At 42.9% G+C, this 17,320-nt stretch overlaps 2 protein-coding genes across 2 annotated transcripts; both read left to right on the top strand.

Annotated features, from left to right (window-relative positions):
- The first annotated feature begins 489 nt into the window (after positions 1-489).
- Positions 490-14,728, top strand: LOC139831299 (uncharacterized). Its single transcript, XM_071820604.1, has 5 exons — positions 490-735; positions 832-1,033; positions 1,126-1,218; positions 14,235-14,408; positions 14,498-14,728. Exons 1-5 carry the CDS (start codon positions 518-520, stop codon positions 14,726-14,728), a joined length of 918 nt encoding a protein of 305 aa, XP_071676705.1. The 5' UTR covers positions 490-517.
- On the top strand, positions 14,285-15,883 carry LOC127342486 (uncharacterized). Its single transcript, XM_051368444.2, has 6 exons — positions 14,285-14,408; positions 14,498-14,863; positions 14,953-15,069; positions 15,158-15,244; positions 15,335-15,461; positions 15,667-15,883. Coding segments are annotated over exons 2-6 (351 nt in total). The 5' UTR covers positions 14,285-14,408; positions 14,498-14,845; the 3' UTR covers positions 15,669-15,883.
- Positions 15,884-17,320: the final 1,437 nt, after the last annotated feature.

Here is a 17,320-nt window from a genome sequence, read left to right on the forward strand (position 1 = left end):
GTAAGCTAAGCATTATTTGTAGTAATGGTGATTTTTATGTACCCGTGATTGTAAACTTGTCCTATTTGTAGCATTCTAGTGGTTTCTTTTATTATTATCATCTATTTACATCATTTTGTATCTTGTGTACTAATGAAGATACTTGTTTGTCATTGCAGGTGATTGAAACATGGTAGGAAGAGTGGGACGAGGAGGTGGGTCTAAGAAAAGGGGCATTCAAGAACAAGTGTCAGATTTCCTCAAAGGCAAGAAAAAGAAGGATGAGGATCCTTCAGGCGCTTCTTCGAGGCCCCCGCCAGGAGTAGCGGGGAGGGCTGCTCGCCTCCAGATGCGTGCACGATGACTTCGTAGTCCCTCCACCCCACAGGTTCAGGAGGAGGAGGAGGAGGTGGGAGAGGAGGAGGAGGAGGAGGGGGAGGAGGAGGACCAGCCTTTTTCTCACCACTTTTTACGGCAATCCCTACATGATGGGGATGAGGATGAGGATGAGGTAGAGGATGCTGAGGAGGAGGTGGAGATGGAGGTAGAGGACGCGCCAGGAGGGGTGGAGGGGGGCGAGGAGGTGGATGGATATGTGGAGGGGGAGCTTGTTGAGGAGCTTTGGACAGGGGAGGAGCTAGCTGTCTTGCCGCCGCCGCTGCCGGAGGGTAGGAAGGTGTACTTGCGTGGGAATGCGAAACTCCCCGCTCGACCATATGCGCAGAAGCATATCCAGCTCGAGCCCAAAGGAAAAAAGTAAGTGGCTCTCTCTTGGCTTTTCATTGTGCAACATATTTTATCTTTGTCTTTCCATTTGTGCAACATATTGATCTTGTCTTTCTACTTTTGTAGGTGCCTTATACACGTTGGTTCTGTGCGGCCCTCACGTCTTCCAAGTGGCATCCTTGGATGTCTTATTAGGGAGCACTACCCTGGCCTGGTGAAGTTGCCTGATGGTACGTGTGAGTCCGCTTGGACCTACAACCACTACAAGTTCGCAAAGGATAATTCCAAATACCCCAACGTCGCTAGTCGAGTGGTGAATGAGTTTTTGGTAAGCTTCTTTGACACCTTATTAGTCAATACTTAGATGTAGCACTACCAGTTGCCTACTAATGAATTTATCCTTTTACCACATCTTTGTAGGAGTTTTTCACTCCAGCTACAGGCAAAGAGAATGAATGCTGCCACGTGGTGGGTAATCTTTTACGCAAGCTTATCCCGGAAATGTACTACGAGGCGCTGATACGTCCAATTTGCATCACTATTTTATATCATAATTTGCTGTTATTCATTGATATATTTCATATTGGGACACAATACTTATGTTATTTCATCTATTTTGCATGTTTCATCATCATTGGAGGATCGAGCACCGGAGCCAGGATTCTGCTGGAAAAAGCACCGTCAGAACGCAATATTTCGGAAGATCGACTGTGGAAGGAAATTATACCAAAAATCCTATTTTTCAAGATGACGAAGGAAGCCAGAAGGAGGAGCCAGGAGGACCTAGGGTGGGCCCACACCCTAGGGCGGCGCGGCCCATGGCCTGGCCGCGCCGCCATGTAGTGTGGGGGGCCCACGGCCCCTTTCGCCTCCTTTTCTTCGCCAAACCCTTCGTCCCGAAGACCTAAGCCACAGAGGGTACCTCGCGAAGAGTTACAGCCGCCTCTGCGGGGCGGAGAACACCAGAGAGAAAAGAGCTCTCCGGCGGGCAGGAATCCGCCGGGGAAATTCCCTCCGGGAGGGGGAAATCGACGCCATCGTCACCGTCATCGAGCTGGACATCATCGCCATCATCATCATCATCATCTCCACCATCATCACCGCCGTCATCACCGCTGGACACCGTCACCGCCGTAGCAATTTGGGTTTGATCTTGATTGTTTGATAGGGGAAACTCTCCCGGTATCGATCTCTACTTGTTGTTGATGCTATTGAGTGAAACCATTGAACCAAGTTTATGTTCAGATTGTTATTCATCATCATATCACCTCTGATCATGTTCCATATGATGTCTCGTGAGTAGTTCGTTTAGTTCTTGAGGACATGGGTGAAGTCTAAATGTTAGTAGTGAACTATGGTTGAGTAATATTCAATGGTGTGATATTTAAGTTGTGGTGTTATTCTTCTAGTGGTGTCATGTGAACGTCGACTACATGACACTTCACCATTTATGGGCCTAGGGGAATGCATCTTGTATTCGTTTGCTAATTGCGGGGTTGCCGGAGTGACAGAAACCTAAACCCCCGTTGGTATATCGATGCAGGAGGGATCGCAGGATCTCAGAGTTTAAGGCTGTGGTTAGATATATTCTTAATTACTTTCTTGTAGTTGCGGATGCTTGCAAGGGGTATAATCACAAGTATGTATTAGTCCTAGGAAGGGCGGTACATTAGCATAGGTTCACCCACACAACACTTATCATAACAATGAAGATTATTTAGCCGTATGTAGCGAAAGCACTAGACTAAAATCCCGTGTGTCCTCGAGAACGTTTGGTCATTATAAGTAAACAAACCGGCTTGTCCTTTGTGCTAAAAAGGATTGGGCCACTCGCTGCAATTGTTACTCTCGCACTTTACTTACTCGTACTTTATTCAACTGTTACATCAAAACCCCCTGAATACTTGTCTGTGAGCATTTACAGTGAATCCTTCATCGAAACTGCTTGTCAACACCTTCTGCTCCTCGTTGGGATCGACATTCTTACTTATCGAAGATACTACGATACACCCCCTATACTTGTGGGTCATCAAGACTATTTTCTGGCGCCGTTGCCGGGGAGTGAAGCGCTATTGGTAAGTGGAATTGGTAAGGAAAACCTTTACTGTTGTGCTGATTTTATTTCTGCCTGCTGCTATAAGACATTATGGAGAGATCTTCTCTTCAATTTTTATTTGGGAAATCTACTACTACTGCAACGGTAGTGGATGAGGCGCCAGGTGAGGAAGTAATACCATATAAAATACCTATGAAAATTATTGAACGTGTTATGGATAACCGCTATGAAGGGGATGGAACTGTCCATCCCGGTGATCATTTACTGTTTTTGCATGAATTATGCGGGTTATTCAAATGTGCAGGTATTGCTATGGATGAAGTGAGGAAGAAACTATTCTCTTTATCGCTGTCCGGTAAAGCGGCGCATTGGTATAAATTACTGGATAATGGGGATTCTCTTGAATGGAATGATATTGTGCCCCGGTTTTATTCTAAGTTCTATCCTCCAAGTGAAATTCACAAGGATCGGAATCGCATATATAATTTTTGGCCTCACGATGGAGAGAGTATTGCCCAAGCTTGGGGGAGATTGAAGTCTTTAATGCTCAAATGCCCCATTCATGAGCTTCCTGGTAATGTTATTATTGATAATTTCTATGCAAGACTTTCTTTTCAAGACAAGACCTTGCTGGATACTTCTTGTTCTGGATCATTTACACGCAACAAAGAAGAGTTTAAAAGGGGCCTTCTTGATCGGATCCAAGAAAATACTGAAGGTTGGGAGAACGACAAGGATAGAGAATCAGGTATAATTTATGATTATAAATGCATTGAAGCTTTTATGGATACTGATAAATTTCGTAATATGAGTGCTACATATGGTCTTGATTCTCAAGTTGCTGCAAATCTTTATAAAGCTTTTGCCTCTCATTATGAATTGCCAAAGAAGAATTTTGATAAGTATCATGAACCTTATAAAGATAAAATTGATTCATCTATTAATAAATGCGTTGTAGTTGAAACTGCTGATCATGTTATTCCTGAAGCTTATATTGAAAAAACTCCTTTCCCCGCTAAAATGAAGGAGTACTCTGTTATAAATAGTGCGGTTCATAAAAGTGAAAAGAAACCTGTAGAACCTGAAGAACAAATAAAAGTTGAACCTGCTGTTGCAATAGTTAAAGATCTTGTGACTGAAAATGTAGAGGATGGTCATATTATTTTCTGTGAAGATGCTTCTAATATTGTTTCACATCCTAATAAACCCAAACAAGCTAGTGTTCCTATGCTATCTGTTAAAATTGGTGATCATTGTTATTATGGATTATGTGATATTGGTGCAAGCGTTAGTGCTATTCCTTATGAGCTTTACACGGAGATTATGCACGAAATTGATTCTTGTGAACTTGAAGATATTGATGTGGTTATTCAGCTGGCTAATAGAGAAACTATTTCTCCAATTGGTATTGTTCGAGATGTGGAAGTTTTATGCGGTAAGATTAAATATCCTGCTGACTTTTTGGTACTTGGTTCTGCTGCTAGTGATTATTGTCCTATTATTTTTGGTAGACCTTTTCTAAATACTTGTGGAGCTATTATAGATTGCAAGAAAGAGAAAATTTTGACTAAATTTGCTGGTGAATCTTATGAGTTTAACTTCTCTAAATTTACTAAAACTCCTTATAAAGCTGATTTGCCTAGTAATGATTTTAAAATGGAGCAATGTGCATCTATTGTTCTTGTTCCTAACAATCCTTTGCAGCAACATTTGGAGGATAGCGAGAGTGAAATTTTTAGGAAAGAAAGAGATGAGCTTGAGGAAATTTTTCTTCGTCAACCTATTCTCAAGCATGATTTACCGGTGGAAGATTTGGGTACAACACCGCCACCAAAGGAAGATCCTGTTTTTGATTTAAAGCCTTTACCTGATAATCTTAAATATGCTCATATTGATGATAAGAAAATATATCCTGTTATTATTAGTTCTAAGCTTTCAGAGATTGAGGAAGAAAGGTTATTGGAAATATTGAAGAAGCACCGAGGAGCTATTGGCTACACTCTTGATGATTTGAAAGGGATTTCTCCTTCTATTTGCCAACATGCTATTAATATGGAAGATGATGCAAAGCCTGTTGTTGAACATCAGCGTCGTCTAATTCCAAAGATGAAGGAAGTGGTAAGGAATGAGGTATTACGACTTCTTGAAGCTGGTATTATATATCCTATTGCTGATAGTAGATGGGTTAGTCCTGTGCATTGCGTTCCCAAGAAAGGAGGTATGACTGTTGTGCCTAATGATAATGATGAGCTCATCCCTCAAAGAGTAGTTGTAGGGTATAGAATGTGCATTGACTTTCGAAAAGTTAATAAAGTTACTAAGAAAGATCATTACCCTTTACCATTTATTGATCAAATGCTAGAAAGATTGTCTAAAAATACTCATTTTTGCTTTCTTGATGGTTATTCTGGGTTTCACAAATTGTCTGTTAAAGCTAAAGATCAAGAGAAAACCACTTTTACTTGTCCCTATGGAACTTATGCTTATAGACGTATGCCTTTTGGTTTATGTAATGCTCCTGCTACTTTTCAAAGATGCATGTCTGCTATTTTTCATGGTTTTTGTGAAAGTATTGTAGAGGTATTCATGGATGATTTTTCCGTCTATGGGAATTCTTTTGATAGTTGCTTGCGAAACCTTGATAAAGTTTTGCAGAGATGTGAAGAAACTAACCTTGTTCTTAATTGGGAGAAATGCCACTTTATGGTTAATGAAGGAATTGTATTGGGACATAAAATTTCTGAGAGAGGTATTGAAGTTGATAGAGCTAAAGTTGAAGCAATTGAGAAGATGCCCTATCCGAGGGACGTTAAAGGTATTCGTAGTGTTCTTGGTCATGTTTGGGTTTTATAGGAGATTTATTAAAGATTTCTCCAAGATTTCAAAGCCTCTTACTAATCTTCTTCAAAAAGATGTACCATTTGTTTTTGATGATGATTGTAAGGAAGCTTTTGAAACTCTTAAGAAAGCCTTAACAACTGCTCCTATAGTTGAACCTCCTGATTGGAACTTACCATTTGAAATTATGTGTGATGCTAGTGATTTTGCTGTAGGCGCTGTTCTTGGACAGCGAGTAGATAAAAAACTGAATGTTATTCATTATGCTAGTAAAACTCTTGATGCTGCTCAAAGAAATTATGCTACAACTGAAAAAGAATTATTAGCTGTAGTCTTTGCTTGTGATAAATTTAGATCTTATATTGTTGATTCAAAAGTTACTATTCATACTGATCATGCTGCAATTAGATACCTAATGACAAAGAAAGATGCTAAGCCGAGGCTTATTAGATGGGTACTTCTTCTGCAAGAATTTGATTTACATATTGTAGATAGGAAAGGTGCTGATAATCCTGTTGCTGATAATTTGTCTAGATTGGAAAATATTGCTTATGATCCTGTTCCTGTTAATGATAGTTTTCCAAATGAACAATTGGCTGTGATAAAGGTGAGCTCGCGAGACAGTCCTTGGTATGCTGATTATGCTAACTTTATTGTTTCCAAGTACTTGCCTCCAACCTTTTCAGCTCAGCAAAGGAGGAAATTCTTTTATGATTTGAGGCATTATTTTTGGGATGACCCACACTTATATAAAGAAGGAGTGGATGGTATTATGCGAAGATGTGTTCCCGAGTATGAACAACAAGAAATATTGAGTAAATGTCATGGTAGTGCTTATGGAGGACATCACGCCGGAGAAAGAACTGCGCAAAAGGTTCTACAATCAGGTTTTTATTGGCCAACTCTCTTCAAGGATGCGAGAAAGTTTATTTTATCTTGTGATGAATGCCAAAGGGTTGGTAATATCTCCAGACGCATTGAAATGCCCATGAATTATACTCTTGTTATTGAACCGTTTGATTGTTGGGGATTTGACTTCATGGGACCTTTTCCGTCTTCGGAAGGTAACACTCATATACTTGTTGCTGTTGATTATGTTACTAAATGGGTGGAAGCTATACCTACAAAAAGTGCTGATGGTGAGACCTCTTTAAGAATGCTTTTAGATATTATTTTTCCTAGATTTGGAGTACCTAGATATATTATGACTGATGGAGGTTCTCATTTTATTCATGGAGGTTTTAGAAAAACTCTTGCTAAGTATGGTATTAATCATAGAATTGCTTCCGCTTATCATCCTCAAACTAGTGGTCAAGTAGAATTATCAAATAGAGAGATTAAATCAATTTTGGGAAAGACCGTTAATAAAACTAGAAAGAATTGGGCTAGTAAATTGAAGGATGCACTTTGGGCTTATAGAACTGCTTACAAAAATCCCATGGGAATGTCACCTTATAAAATGGTTTATGGGAAAGCTTGTCATTTACCTTTAGAACTAGAGCACAAAGCTTATTGGGCTGTTAGAGAATTAAATAAAGATCCTAAACTTGCCGGTGATAAGAGGTTGTTGCAATTGAGTTCTCTAGATGAATGGAGAAGTGAAGCTTATGAAAATGCTAAACTCTTTAAAGAGAAAGTTAAAAAATGGCATGATAGGAGGATTATCAAAAGAGAATTTAATATTGGGGATAAAGTCCTATTGTATCGGTCTCGTCTCAGATTCTTTGCAGGGAAATTACTCTCGAAATGGGAAGGACCATATGTTGTCGAGGAGGTGTATCGTTCAGGAGCAATCAAAATTAGCTCTCCCCAAGGCAATGCTACGCAAGTAGTGAATGGACAAAGACTCAAGCATTATATCTCAGGTGATTCCTATAATGTTGATGTTGATATTATTCAAGTGGAAACACCGGAAGCTTTCATCAAAGGGCAAATTGACAGTCTGCCAGAACTCGACTTTGAATAGGTAACAGTACTGGTAATGAAAAGTACGCAATTTACTTTCCGAACAATATTTTTGCTGTTTTTAGAAAATATGAAAAATTATGAGTTCGAAACGGAGTGGAAAGGACGCACGAGGGGGTGCCACCATAGGCCGGCGCGGCCTGACCTGGGCCCGCGCCGACCTATGGTCTGGCCGCCTCGTCGCCCCTTTCCGACTCTGGTTCGATCTGGTGCTTTCCTTTTGTCGAGAAAATTTTTGCTATATAATCCCCCAGACCCCTGGAGGTCCGTATATCGTGTTCTCGACGTGTTTTGTTTCGAGCTGTTTCTGCCAGGATCTGTTTTCGGTCTAGAAGCACCATGGCCTCCAACAACAAGGGCAAGGGGCTTTCGGAGGAAGAAGTGAAGGAGGTGCCATCAAGACAAGAGCAGCAAGCCGGAGGGAGCAAGCAAATCTTGGTGGGATCTGTTGACACTCGACGTTCTTTTTCTCATAACCTGCAGGGACCTTTACCACCCGCTCTTAGCCTCGACTCCTTCCCCATGATGGAAGAAGTTCTACGGATTACCGATGAGTTTTGTGATCAATATCGGGCTCTAAGAAGAGAAGTGGAGATACTCCAGGAGGAGAATTGCCGTCTCCGAAGAATGATTGAATACCACTCGATTCGCATCACAAGGTCGTCATCGCCAACTTCAGATAACAATGAATCTCTTCGAATCTTAGTGCAGAATTGTCAAGCTGAGAAACTGAAGACGAAGGAGCTTATTAAGAAGCTCGGGAGGAGTTCATCACCACCATCGCCGCAGGAGTAATTCATCATCGGTATTGGCATCCCCTTGGTTTGTTCCAAGCTTGGGGGAGTGCCGCGGTATCACATTATCACTACCTTTTACTTTTATTGTCGAGTAGTGTCATATCATGAGTAGGGAAGTTATCATATAAGATGGGTTGCAGTTGGAAGTATCTCTCTTTAGTTGGTTGTCTATGTATCCCTTGGTGTGAGTTATCGTTATGGAATATTAATGAGAAGTCTTATCATTTACATATTGCACATTTTATTCTAGTTTGCAATCTCTATCATATGATTTACCTTGTTGTTAGTATTGGTATCACTTTGGGAGCATTGAATAAATCTATTTGGTTTTGGCAAACTTAGCATTGGTCAATAGCAACAACACTTTGAGGTTTAAGTAGAAAAGAGAAATACATGTAGATGTTTCATTGTCTTTCTTTCTTGTTAGCTCATAGCTTATTATTCTGAAGTTAAAATTGTTTGTGCTTACAAGGAAGATGCATGATTGTTTCTATCATATGTATATTTGTTTGTTTCCCTCGACTCTTATGCCTGCTAATTAACCTTGCTAGCCAAAGACTTGTACTGAGAGGGAATACTTCTCGTGCATCCAAACCTTAACCCAAACCTATGCCATTTGTGTCCACCATACCTACCTACTACATGGTATTTTCTGCCATTCCAAGTAAATACTTCATGTGCTACCTTTAAACAATTCAAAACTTAGTATCTCTTATTTATGTTAACTAGTTAGCTGTGCACGTGCAATGCACGTTTTAAACAGCCATATGAACCGTCCAATTTTAATTTCCCACAAAATCCTTTACTTTTATAAGTAGTGGAGATAAATGTTAGGTATATACACGTAGTGAGACCTGCTCATCTTGTGAGACACAGCCTAATGAGTTTTTCTTTTATAAGATAGATTCCAAAAGAGAATCCCAGGTTCTAATATATAAATGTTTAAATGCCAAAATTGAAAAATTAACAATGAGCCAATTCCGAGACTCAAATAAGAAGTTACGTGTGCATGGCAAATTCATGAACATGGCACAATTTTTTTTTTTGAAAAATAAAAATAAACAAGAAGGCCCAAACTGAATAAGTAATTGGACAATCACTTGTCAAATAAACTCAAACCATCAAACTACGGTGATAAATTTTACACAACATAACTTAATGGAGCTATAGTATGGACTTAGTGTAATATGATGCTTCTGCAGCTAGGTACACGCCACTCCAGTAAGCTGACCAGATGGCCTGTCTGATAACCAGAAGTGGTGTGTCTCCATAACTCCATTGACCGCAAGTGAACTATATAGACTGAAAAATAGGATCAGAAAAGGCAAGAAGTCTAACTGAATAAATGTGTTTATTCACTTAAGTGCACACTGCAACGGCAGCGGGCCATCAACATAACTACAACCACTAATCCTAGACAGAAGGTAATTACTTTGGAATCGATCACCTCGTGTGCCCAAGATAATAAAATTACCACATGAACTTATAGCACAAGCCTGTCAGAAAAGAAAAGGAATTTACTTAAGAGAGCTAGGTAACTAAGAAGCCATATCAAAGTGGTTCATATTTGAAATTGCAGCAAGGGCCAATGCAGATAATGTAAAACTCAAATATAACAATTAAATAAATGGTCACGCCATACTGATGTACAGTTCCATGGTTCTATCGAGTAGATGACAAGTGTACTATGTTTGTTTAATAATTAAATAGTACATTCAAGAAAAAAACACATGCACCTGAAATGTCAACTGGAACTACACTTGCCATTAGTCGCTTTCAAATTATTATAGACTTATGGAGGAGTGAGGGGCAGAGACCTTGGACTTGACGGAGTGCTTTAGTCTTAATGTGGTAATCAAAATGATGCACATGCTAGTCTAAAATTAGATCAAGTCTTCACATAATTCTCCAAGCATATATGGGCAACACCACTCCGTTGTCTCGGTGTCCACAGGAACATGCATGGCATTGGCATCATACAAGCTTTGCACTTCATTATTTGGTTTCTCCGTCTCGTAACCTGCAGAATCAGTTCATCAACCTTCAGTGCACAAAGGCTTTTTCAGAATTCCATTACCAGCAGATCCCGCTGCCATGACACTAAAACCACCATCCAGTATAAGTATACCTGAAATTTCCAAGACTCCTTTCAAGATCTTCATGACAATTTCGGGTCCTAGGCAAACTTTCAGTTCTTTCAATTGCAGATCGAGTTCATTACGAAATTTCAGAAAAAGATCAAAGGACGCTTTTCCCATCCATCCTTTTTTGCAATGTAAATGAGTTCAACATCCTCATATGCAAGAATATATACATACTGACATACCCCAGATCAGGTAGCTCAACGCCTTCAAGCCAGGATCAGGGAACCTCTCCTGGCTAGACGCAGTTGAGGCATCCACACTGCCATTCATCTCCTCCAGGGCCGCATCCTCCAATCCCTCGTTGGAGCACAAACTCACGCAACTCATCGAGTGCTGAATAGAGAACATGTAAAGATCTCCCCCGACATGGCACGGGCACTTGCAGAGACCTTCAGCTCGCGTCCAGCGCCCCAACATCACCGGGTTCACTTCCTCCGCTGCGACCTCCCTAGGCACGCGTGATCCCTGAAGGAGGTGTCCAGACGTGGAGGCGGCGGCGGAGTGCGGCACGGGCAGGCGGCAGATCGGACATCGCAGGCATGGAGCGGTCACTCAGAGAGACACGAACGATAGCAAGTGAGTTGCGACCGTGGGCGTCCTCAGCATTGGATCGTATGGGGGAACCAGCACCTCCCCCTATGGTAGTGGCGGCGGCGAGCGAGCTAGCCGAGGACGCGGATGATAGCAGATCATGCGTTCGTGCAGGGAGCACGTTGGGCCAGAGAGGAACGGATTCTGGGCGGTCAAACGCAGTGGGAAGTGCAGCGTTGTGCGGCAACTCGCAAGGAAAGCACCCGCGGCGAGGAGGCGTTCATGTGATTTAAGCAGATCGCAATTAATTGAGGAAACGGGGCTGCGGAAACAGGGGATTGGGGTGGGGGAGAACGGAGCGTTCGTGTTCATTAGATCAAGCCATATGAACGGTGTAGATTCAATTTTCCCACAAACTTCTTCCCTTTATAAGTAGTAGAGATGTTTCATAGCTCATGAGGAAGTATGTGGTGTTTTATCTTTCAATCTTGTTGGGCAACTTCCACCAATGGACTAGTGGCTTCATCCGCTTATCCAATAATTTTGCAAAAAGAGCTGGCAATGGGATTCCCAGTCCCAAATTAATCAAACTAAATAGACACTCCTCCATGGTATGTGATTGATGGACGGCACCCGAAGGATTCGGTTAGCCATGGCTTGTGTAAGCAAAGGTTGGGGGGAGTATCATCATCATAATAAAACTAAAATAAAAAGGCACTCCTTCATGGTATGAGATTGTTGGCAGGCACCCGAGGATTCGGTTAGCCATGGTTCGTGAAAGAAAGGTTGGAAGGAGTGCCACACAAAATGAAAATAATATGGGAGCCGCTCTTAGGAGGTTGTCTGGCAAGGGGGTTAGAGTACCCGCTACCAGTCGTTGACAACAACAAACACCTCTCAAAATGTTACTTTTATTATCTCTATATGATTTCAAAATTGAAAAAGCTCTAGCACATGATTTAATCCCTGCTTCCCTCTGCGAAGGGCCTGTCTTTTACTTTATGTTGAGTCAGTAAACCTATTTCCCTCCATCTCAAGCAAGCATTTGAGTAGTTGTGATCAAACCATTATACTGTGATTTGTTTCATCATGTCTTTTATTCTTCCTTGTTTAGTACAAGTTTTATCTGAATGAATATAGCTTTGCAAGTTATCAATGATCATAAGAAGACCATTATGATTGAGTATGCAAGTTGTGCTTTATAAACTTTAACATGAGAGCGCTGCTCAATGAGATAAATATAATCTGTTAATTGTTCTCTGACCAAGAACGAAGTTTGCCATCACCAATTATGATTTCCTATGCACCTTTACTTGTGATTACCTTATACTTGTTTCAAGATGAGTTATAAGAGGTTGTTTACTATAATGTCCTGTGTGAATGAATATGATGCTTCTTGTCCGTATTTTATTTATCGACTCTTCACTCCATAAACATGTGGTCCTGTTTACTGAGTTCAGTTTCGCTTGGGGACAAGCGAAGTCTAAGCTTGGGGGGAGTTGATACGTCCAATTTGCATCATTATTTTATATCATAATTTGCTGTTATTCATTGATATATTTCATATTGGGACACAATACTTATGTTATTTCATCTATTTTGCATGTTTCATCATCATTGGAGGATCGAGCACCGGAGCCAGGATTCTGCTGGAAAAAGCACCGTCAGAACGCAATATTTCGGAAGATCAACTGTGGAAGGAAATTATACCAAAAATCCTATTTTTCAAGATGACGAAGGAAGCCAGAAGGAGGAGCCAGGAGGACCTAGGGTGGGCCCACACCCTAGGGCGACGCGGCCCATGGCCTGGCCGCGCCGCCATGTAGTGTGGGGGGCCCACGGCCCCTTTCGCCTCCTTTTCTTCGCCAAACCCTTCGTCCCGAAGACCTAAGCCACAGAGGGTACCTCGCGAAGAGTTACAGCCGCCTCTGCGGGGCGGAGAACACCAGAGAGAAAAGAGCTCTCCGGCGGGCAGGAATCCGCTGGGAAATTCCCTCCGGGAGGGGGAAATCGACGCCATCGTCACCGTCATCGAGCTGGACATCATCGCCATCATCATCATCATCATCTCCACCATCATCACCGCCGTCATCACCGCTGGACACCGTCACCGCCGTAGCAATTTGGGTTTGATCTTGATTGTTTGATAGGGGAAACTCTCCCGGTATCGATCTCTACTTGTTGTTGATGCTATTGAGTGAAACCATTGAACCAAGTTTATGTTCAGATTGTTATTCATCATCATATCACCTCTGATCATGTTCCATATGATGTCTCGTGAGTAGTTCGTTTAGTTCTTGAGGACATGGGTGAAGTCTAAATGTTAGTAGTGAACTATGGTTGAGTAATATTCAATGGTGTGATATTTAAGTTGTGGTGTTATTCTTCTAGTGGTGTCATGTGAACGTCGACTACATGACACTTCACCATTTATGGGCCTAGGGGAATGCATCTTGTATTCGTTTGCTAATTGCGGGGTTGCCGGAGTGACAGAAACCTAAACCCCCGTTGGTATATCGATGCAGGAGGGATCGCAGGATCTCAGAGTTTAAGGCTGTGGTTAGATATATTCTTAATTACTTTCTTGTAGTTGCGGATGCTTGCAAGGGGTATAATCACAAGTATGTATTAGTCCTAGGAAGGGCGGTACATTAGCATAGGTTCACCCACACAACACTTATCATAACAATGAAGATTATTTAGCCGTATGTAGCGAAAGCACTAGACTAAAATCCCGTGTGTCCTCGAGAACGTTTGGTCATTATAAGTAAACAAACCGGCTTGTCCTTTGTGCTAAAAAGGATTGGGCCACTCGCTGCAATTGTTACTCTCGCACTTTACTTACTCGTACTTTATTCAACTGTTACATCAAAACCCCCGAATACTTGTCTGTGAGCATTTACAGTGAATCCTTCATCGAAACTGCTTGTCAACACCTTCTGCTCCTCGTTGGGATCGACATTCTTACTTATCGAAGATACTACGATACACCCCCTATACTTGTGGGTCATCAGGCGCGTGTGAGATGTGTGATCAACTGGTACGCGCAAGTGAAGAGGATTCCACTTCCGAAGTCCAATGCACGGCTAAGGCTTATGACACGCGAGCAATACAATTTGGTTAGTATACTTGCTTCTTATTTACTTCATGACCGCAAGTTGGTGTCAATTCCATATATTTTGTATCATGTGTACACAGGTGCCTCCTCAATGGTGCGCCTCCAAGAAAGCGTGCTATGCCCAGATAGTGGATGGTTGGGTAAGCCCGGCGTTCCTGGCAAGTCACCGTGATGCGCAGAGAAGGCGTCGCCTCTTGGTAGGTGGAGTACACCGTCAGGGGCCCCTCGCCTTTGGTGCCTATGTGGAAAAACAGGTGAGCAAATGCATCCACTATTTGTTCTCACATTGTTATTCTTTATGCGCGAGTGTTGCCTTCATTGTTCTTAATGTTTTCTTTTGCAGAGAAAGGAGAAGGGTGAAGATGTCCATGAATTTGATATTTTATGTCAGTCCCGGATGAAGAAGGTTGTGAAGGAGGGGGAGTCGCCGTGGCTCAACGAGAACTTCAACAATAAACGCATAGCGTACTGCGACAAGTTCAAGCAGGTGAAGGGTAAGGACGCTGACCCGTACAAGGAGCCCATCGATGCCGAGGTTGCTATGCTTGTGGGAGAAGGCATGAAGAATGGTTGATTATACATTGCGGATGGTTCCGTCGACACCAGTAGCACGCCTTCTTTGTCCCAACTCCGTGCTTCCAGGACAAGCGGAAAGCCTGGTATAGAGACCCGTATTAAGCCTTCAGTAGTCATGTTCAACGAGATGCAGGTATGTTCTTCATGGGCCCGTTCAGAAATTGCTTCACAAATTGCTTAAATGTTTTGCATTCTAATGATGATGATGACATTACGATGTAGGCTAAGTGGGATGAAGAGCGCCGTCGTGCCGAGGAGGCCGAGAGAGAACTTGCGGAAGTGAAGGCGACGCTGCAAAGCCACGACGAGAGGTTTGCTTCTTATGACCAGCTATTTGCGGTAAGTTCTTGCTTGAAACACATAATACCATGGTCGATGTCTTCTTTTTTTAGCTTGTGAACCTTACCTTCTAGAATTGGATTTGCAGATGTTGCATGCAGCTGGTGCACCTGGTATGGCCGGCGCACCTCCTCTTCCTCCTCTCCCACCTCTCCCTCCTCTTTCTGGGCCATTTGTAAGTTGTTTTGCCTCTTTTTCGTTCTAGGGCATTTTATTTGTGTCATGCACCTTCTCATGCATGCATACTCCTTTACCATGCTTGCAGGGGATCCCATCGGCTGGTTCTCACAACCCGTCGCACCAGTCGGAAGCAAGCCCTGTGACCCCAGCTGGTAGTACGAGCATGCCTCCGCCGGCCAATCCTGACCTTCACAGCCTAAGGAGGCAACTTTGTGAGTTCTCATGCTCTTCTCCTTATCTTGCTTGCAGAAATTATGCCTAGCACTATCTTTAACTATATCCATAGATACCCAAAAGTATTCCATTTTGTGCTTGTTAACTCAACATGCCCATTTGTTACCTTTTGTGTATGTCGATTATCATTGTCAACTAGTTTTCTACAGTAAACCTTACTCTTCCGTGCTTTCGAATTTGTAGGATTTCATCGAGGACTCCTAGGTCAATGTGGACTTGCATGTGTTGATCGCAGAGTCGAGGACCCCATGATGGATTTGTACTCGTTTGTTGATTGAGGATCATAGTGTGGTCTTGTAGTTTATGATCGTCTGCTCGTTTGGGGACTTGTTTGTCACGTTTGAGGATTGGTGAACTTGTATGGTGTTCGTTAGATATGTCAACCTCTACTTTATGTGTGTTATTCGTGATATTTATAGTATCGATGTACTTCTATATGTCAACCGTTGGTATTGGAGTTCAACATGTTGCTAGTTACACATTATATGCATATTTGTGTGTGAAACGCAGGAATATGAGAGAAAACAGGGGCAATGCCGTTGTGCTCCCAGTCCTCTTTGCCGGGTATCTCAGGAAAAAACACCCGGCGAAGATACCTTTGCCGTGCGTCCCAGGGAAAAACACCCGGTGGAGATACATTTGCCGTGTCTCCCAGGCCACGGTACCCAGCGAAGAGGGCTTGACGTAGCCTTCCCATGGTAATTTGCCGTGTGTAGTAGCAGGTAACACCCGGCAAACAAATAGCAATGACGTGGCTTCCTTTCTTGTTTGCCGTGTAGCTTATAAAAAACACCCGGCGAAGACAAAAACGGTGACGTGGTTTTTTTGGTCTTTGCCGTGTGTGCGTTTCCACGGGACTCGGCAAAGAGAAAACGATGACGTGGCCCTTCCATACTCTTTGTTGTATGGTAGGAACAAGCACACGGCGAAGAAAACGCGCAGTTAGGCTGGCTGCAAACGGAGTTTCACTTTTCTCTGCCGTGTGCCTTCTTCCGACACCCGGCAAAGAGGCTTTGCCGTGTATCCGAGAAAATACACCCGGCGAAGATTCTTCGCCGGCCATGTCTTCGCCGTGTCGTCTTCGCCGAGGGTAATACACGGCGAATTCTTCGCCGGGTGTTTTTAGCCTTTCGCCGGGTATTTTTGGTACCCGGTAAAGATGCTGTTTCCTGTAGTGACGACTCCATGGAAAACAAACGTGCTGCGAAAAATCCTCAACGGTAGTTTCTCCATATTATTGGCATCTCTTTCGTCCGTATACCAGGGCGGATCTACAGTGTAAGCACCGGTGTCAATTGACACCGACGCCCCCAGGACACATTTTCTTATAGTTGTAGTGCATAAGCAAAAAATGACACCATTAAAAATAGTTGTAAGCTTGTGTTGTTTGTTGTTTTGACACTAGTGACCATTTATTCTGGCTTCGCCCCTGCCGTACACCACTGTTGTTGCTCCTCCTCCAGTCCCTCCCCCGGATCTCCACGCCATGCCATGTTGAGCGTGGCCGAGGGAGTGTAGTCGTGCTGGTCTCCGCGCTCCGATCTGGCCGTCCGGTATCCCCACTGTCACTTTTGTCCACGTGCCAAGGAGCAGCAAGGAGAAAAATGTCGATGTGTGCTCCATGGGGGGAAAGCTAATTTCGTGGGTTTGTCGTGGCCATCACACCGCTGCTGCCTCATACGGCAGCACCAGGAGAAGTCGGGCCAAGGGCTAAGGCTGGACACGAGCTAACTTGGTCCAAGTCATGTTTTGGCTCGTCGTTTGTCAGCTCGGTTTGGGCTGGCTCGCTGGGCTGTCGAGTCTGAAAAATGAGCTTTGCCTCGGGCTTCATAGAAAC

The sequence above is a fragment of the Lolium perenne genome, chromosome 1 (genome assembly GCF_019359855.2).
Source record: "Lolium perenne isolate Kyuss_39 chromosome 1, Kyuss_2.0, whole genome shotgun sequence".
Lineage (NCBI taxonomy): Eukaryota > Viridiplantae > Streptophyta > Magnoliopsida > Poales > Poaceae > Lolium > Lolium perenne.

Bases quoted from the DNA above. Each gene is read 5' to 3' on its own strand.
- LOC139831299 (XM_071820604.1), top strand. From the start codon at position 518: ATGGAGGTAGAGGACGCGCCAGGAGGGGTGGAGGGGGGCGAGGAGGTG. The intron at 1,219-14,234 runs GCGCTGATACGT...ATGTGTACACAG, and splicing joins TCCCGGAAATGTACTACGAG to GTGCCTCCTCAATGGTGCGC. The intron at 14,409-14,497 runs GTGAGCAAATGC...TTTCTTTTGCAG, and splicing joins GTGCCTATGTGGAAAAACAG to AGAAAGGAGAAGGGTGAAGA.
- LOC127342486 (XM_051368444.2), top strand. The intron at 15,070-15,157 runs GTAAGTTCTTGC...TTGGATTTGCAG, and splicing joins CTTATGACCAGCTATTTGCG to ATGTTGCATGCAGCTGGTGC. The intron at 15,245-15,334 runs GTAAGTTGTTTT...CCATGCTTGCAG, and splicing joins CTCCTCTTTCTGGGCCATTT to GGGATCCCATCGGCTGGTTC.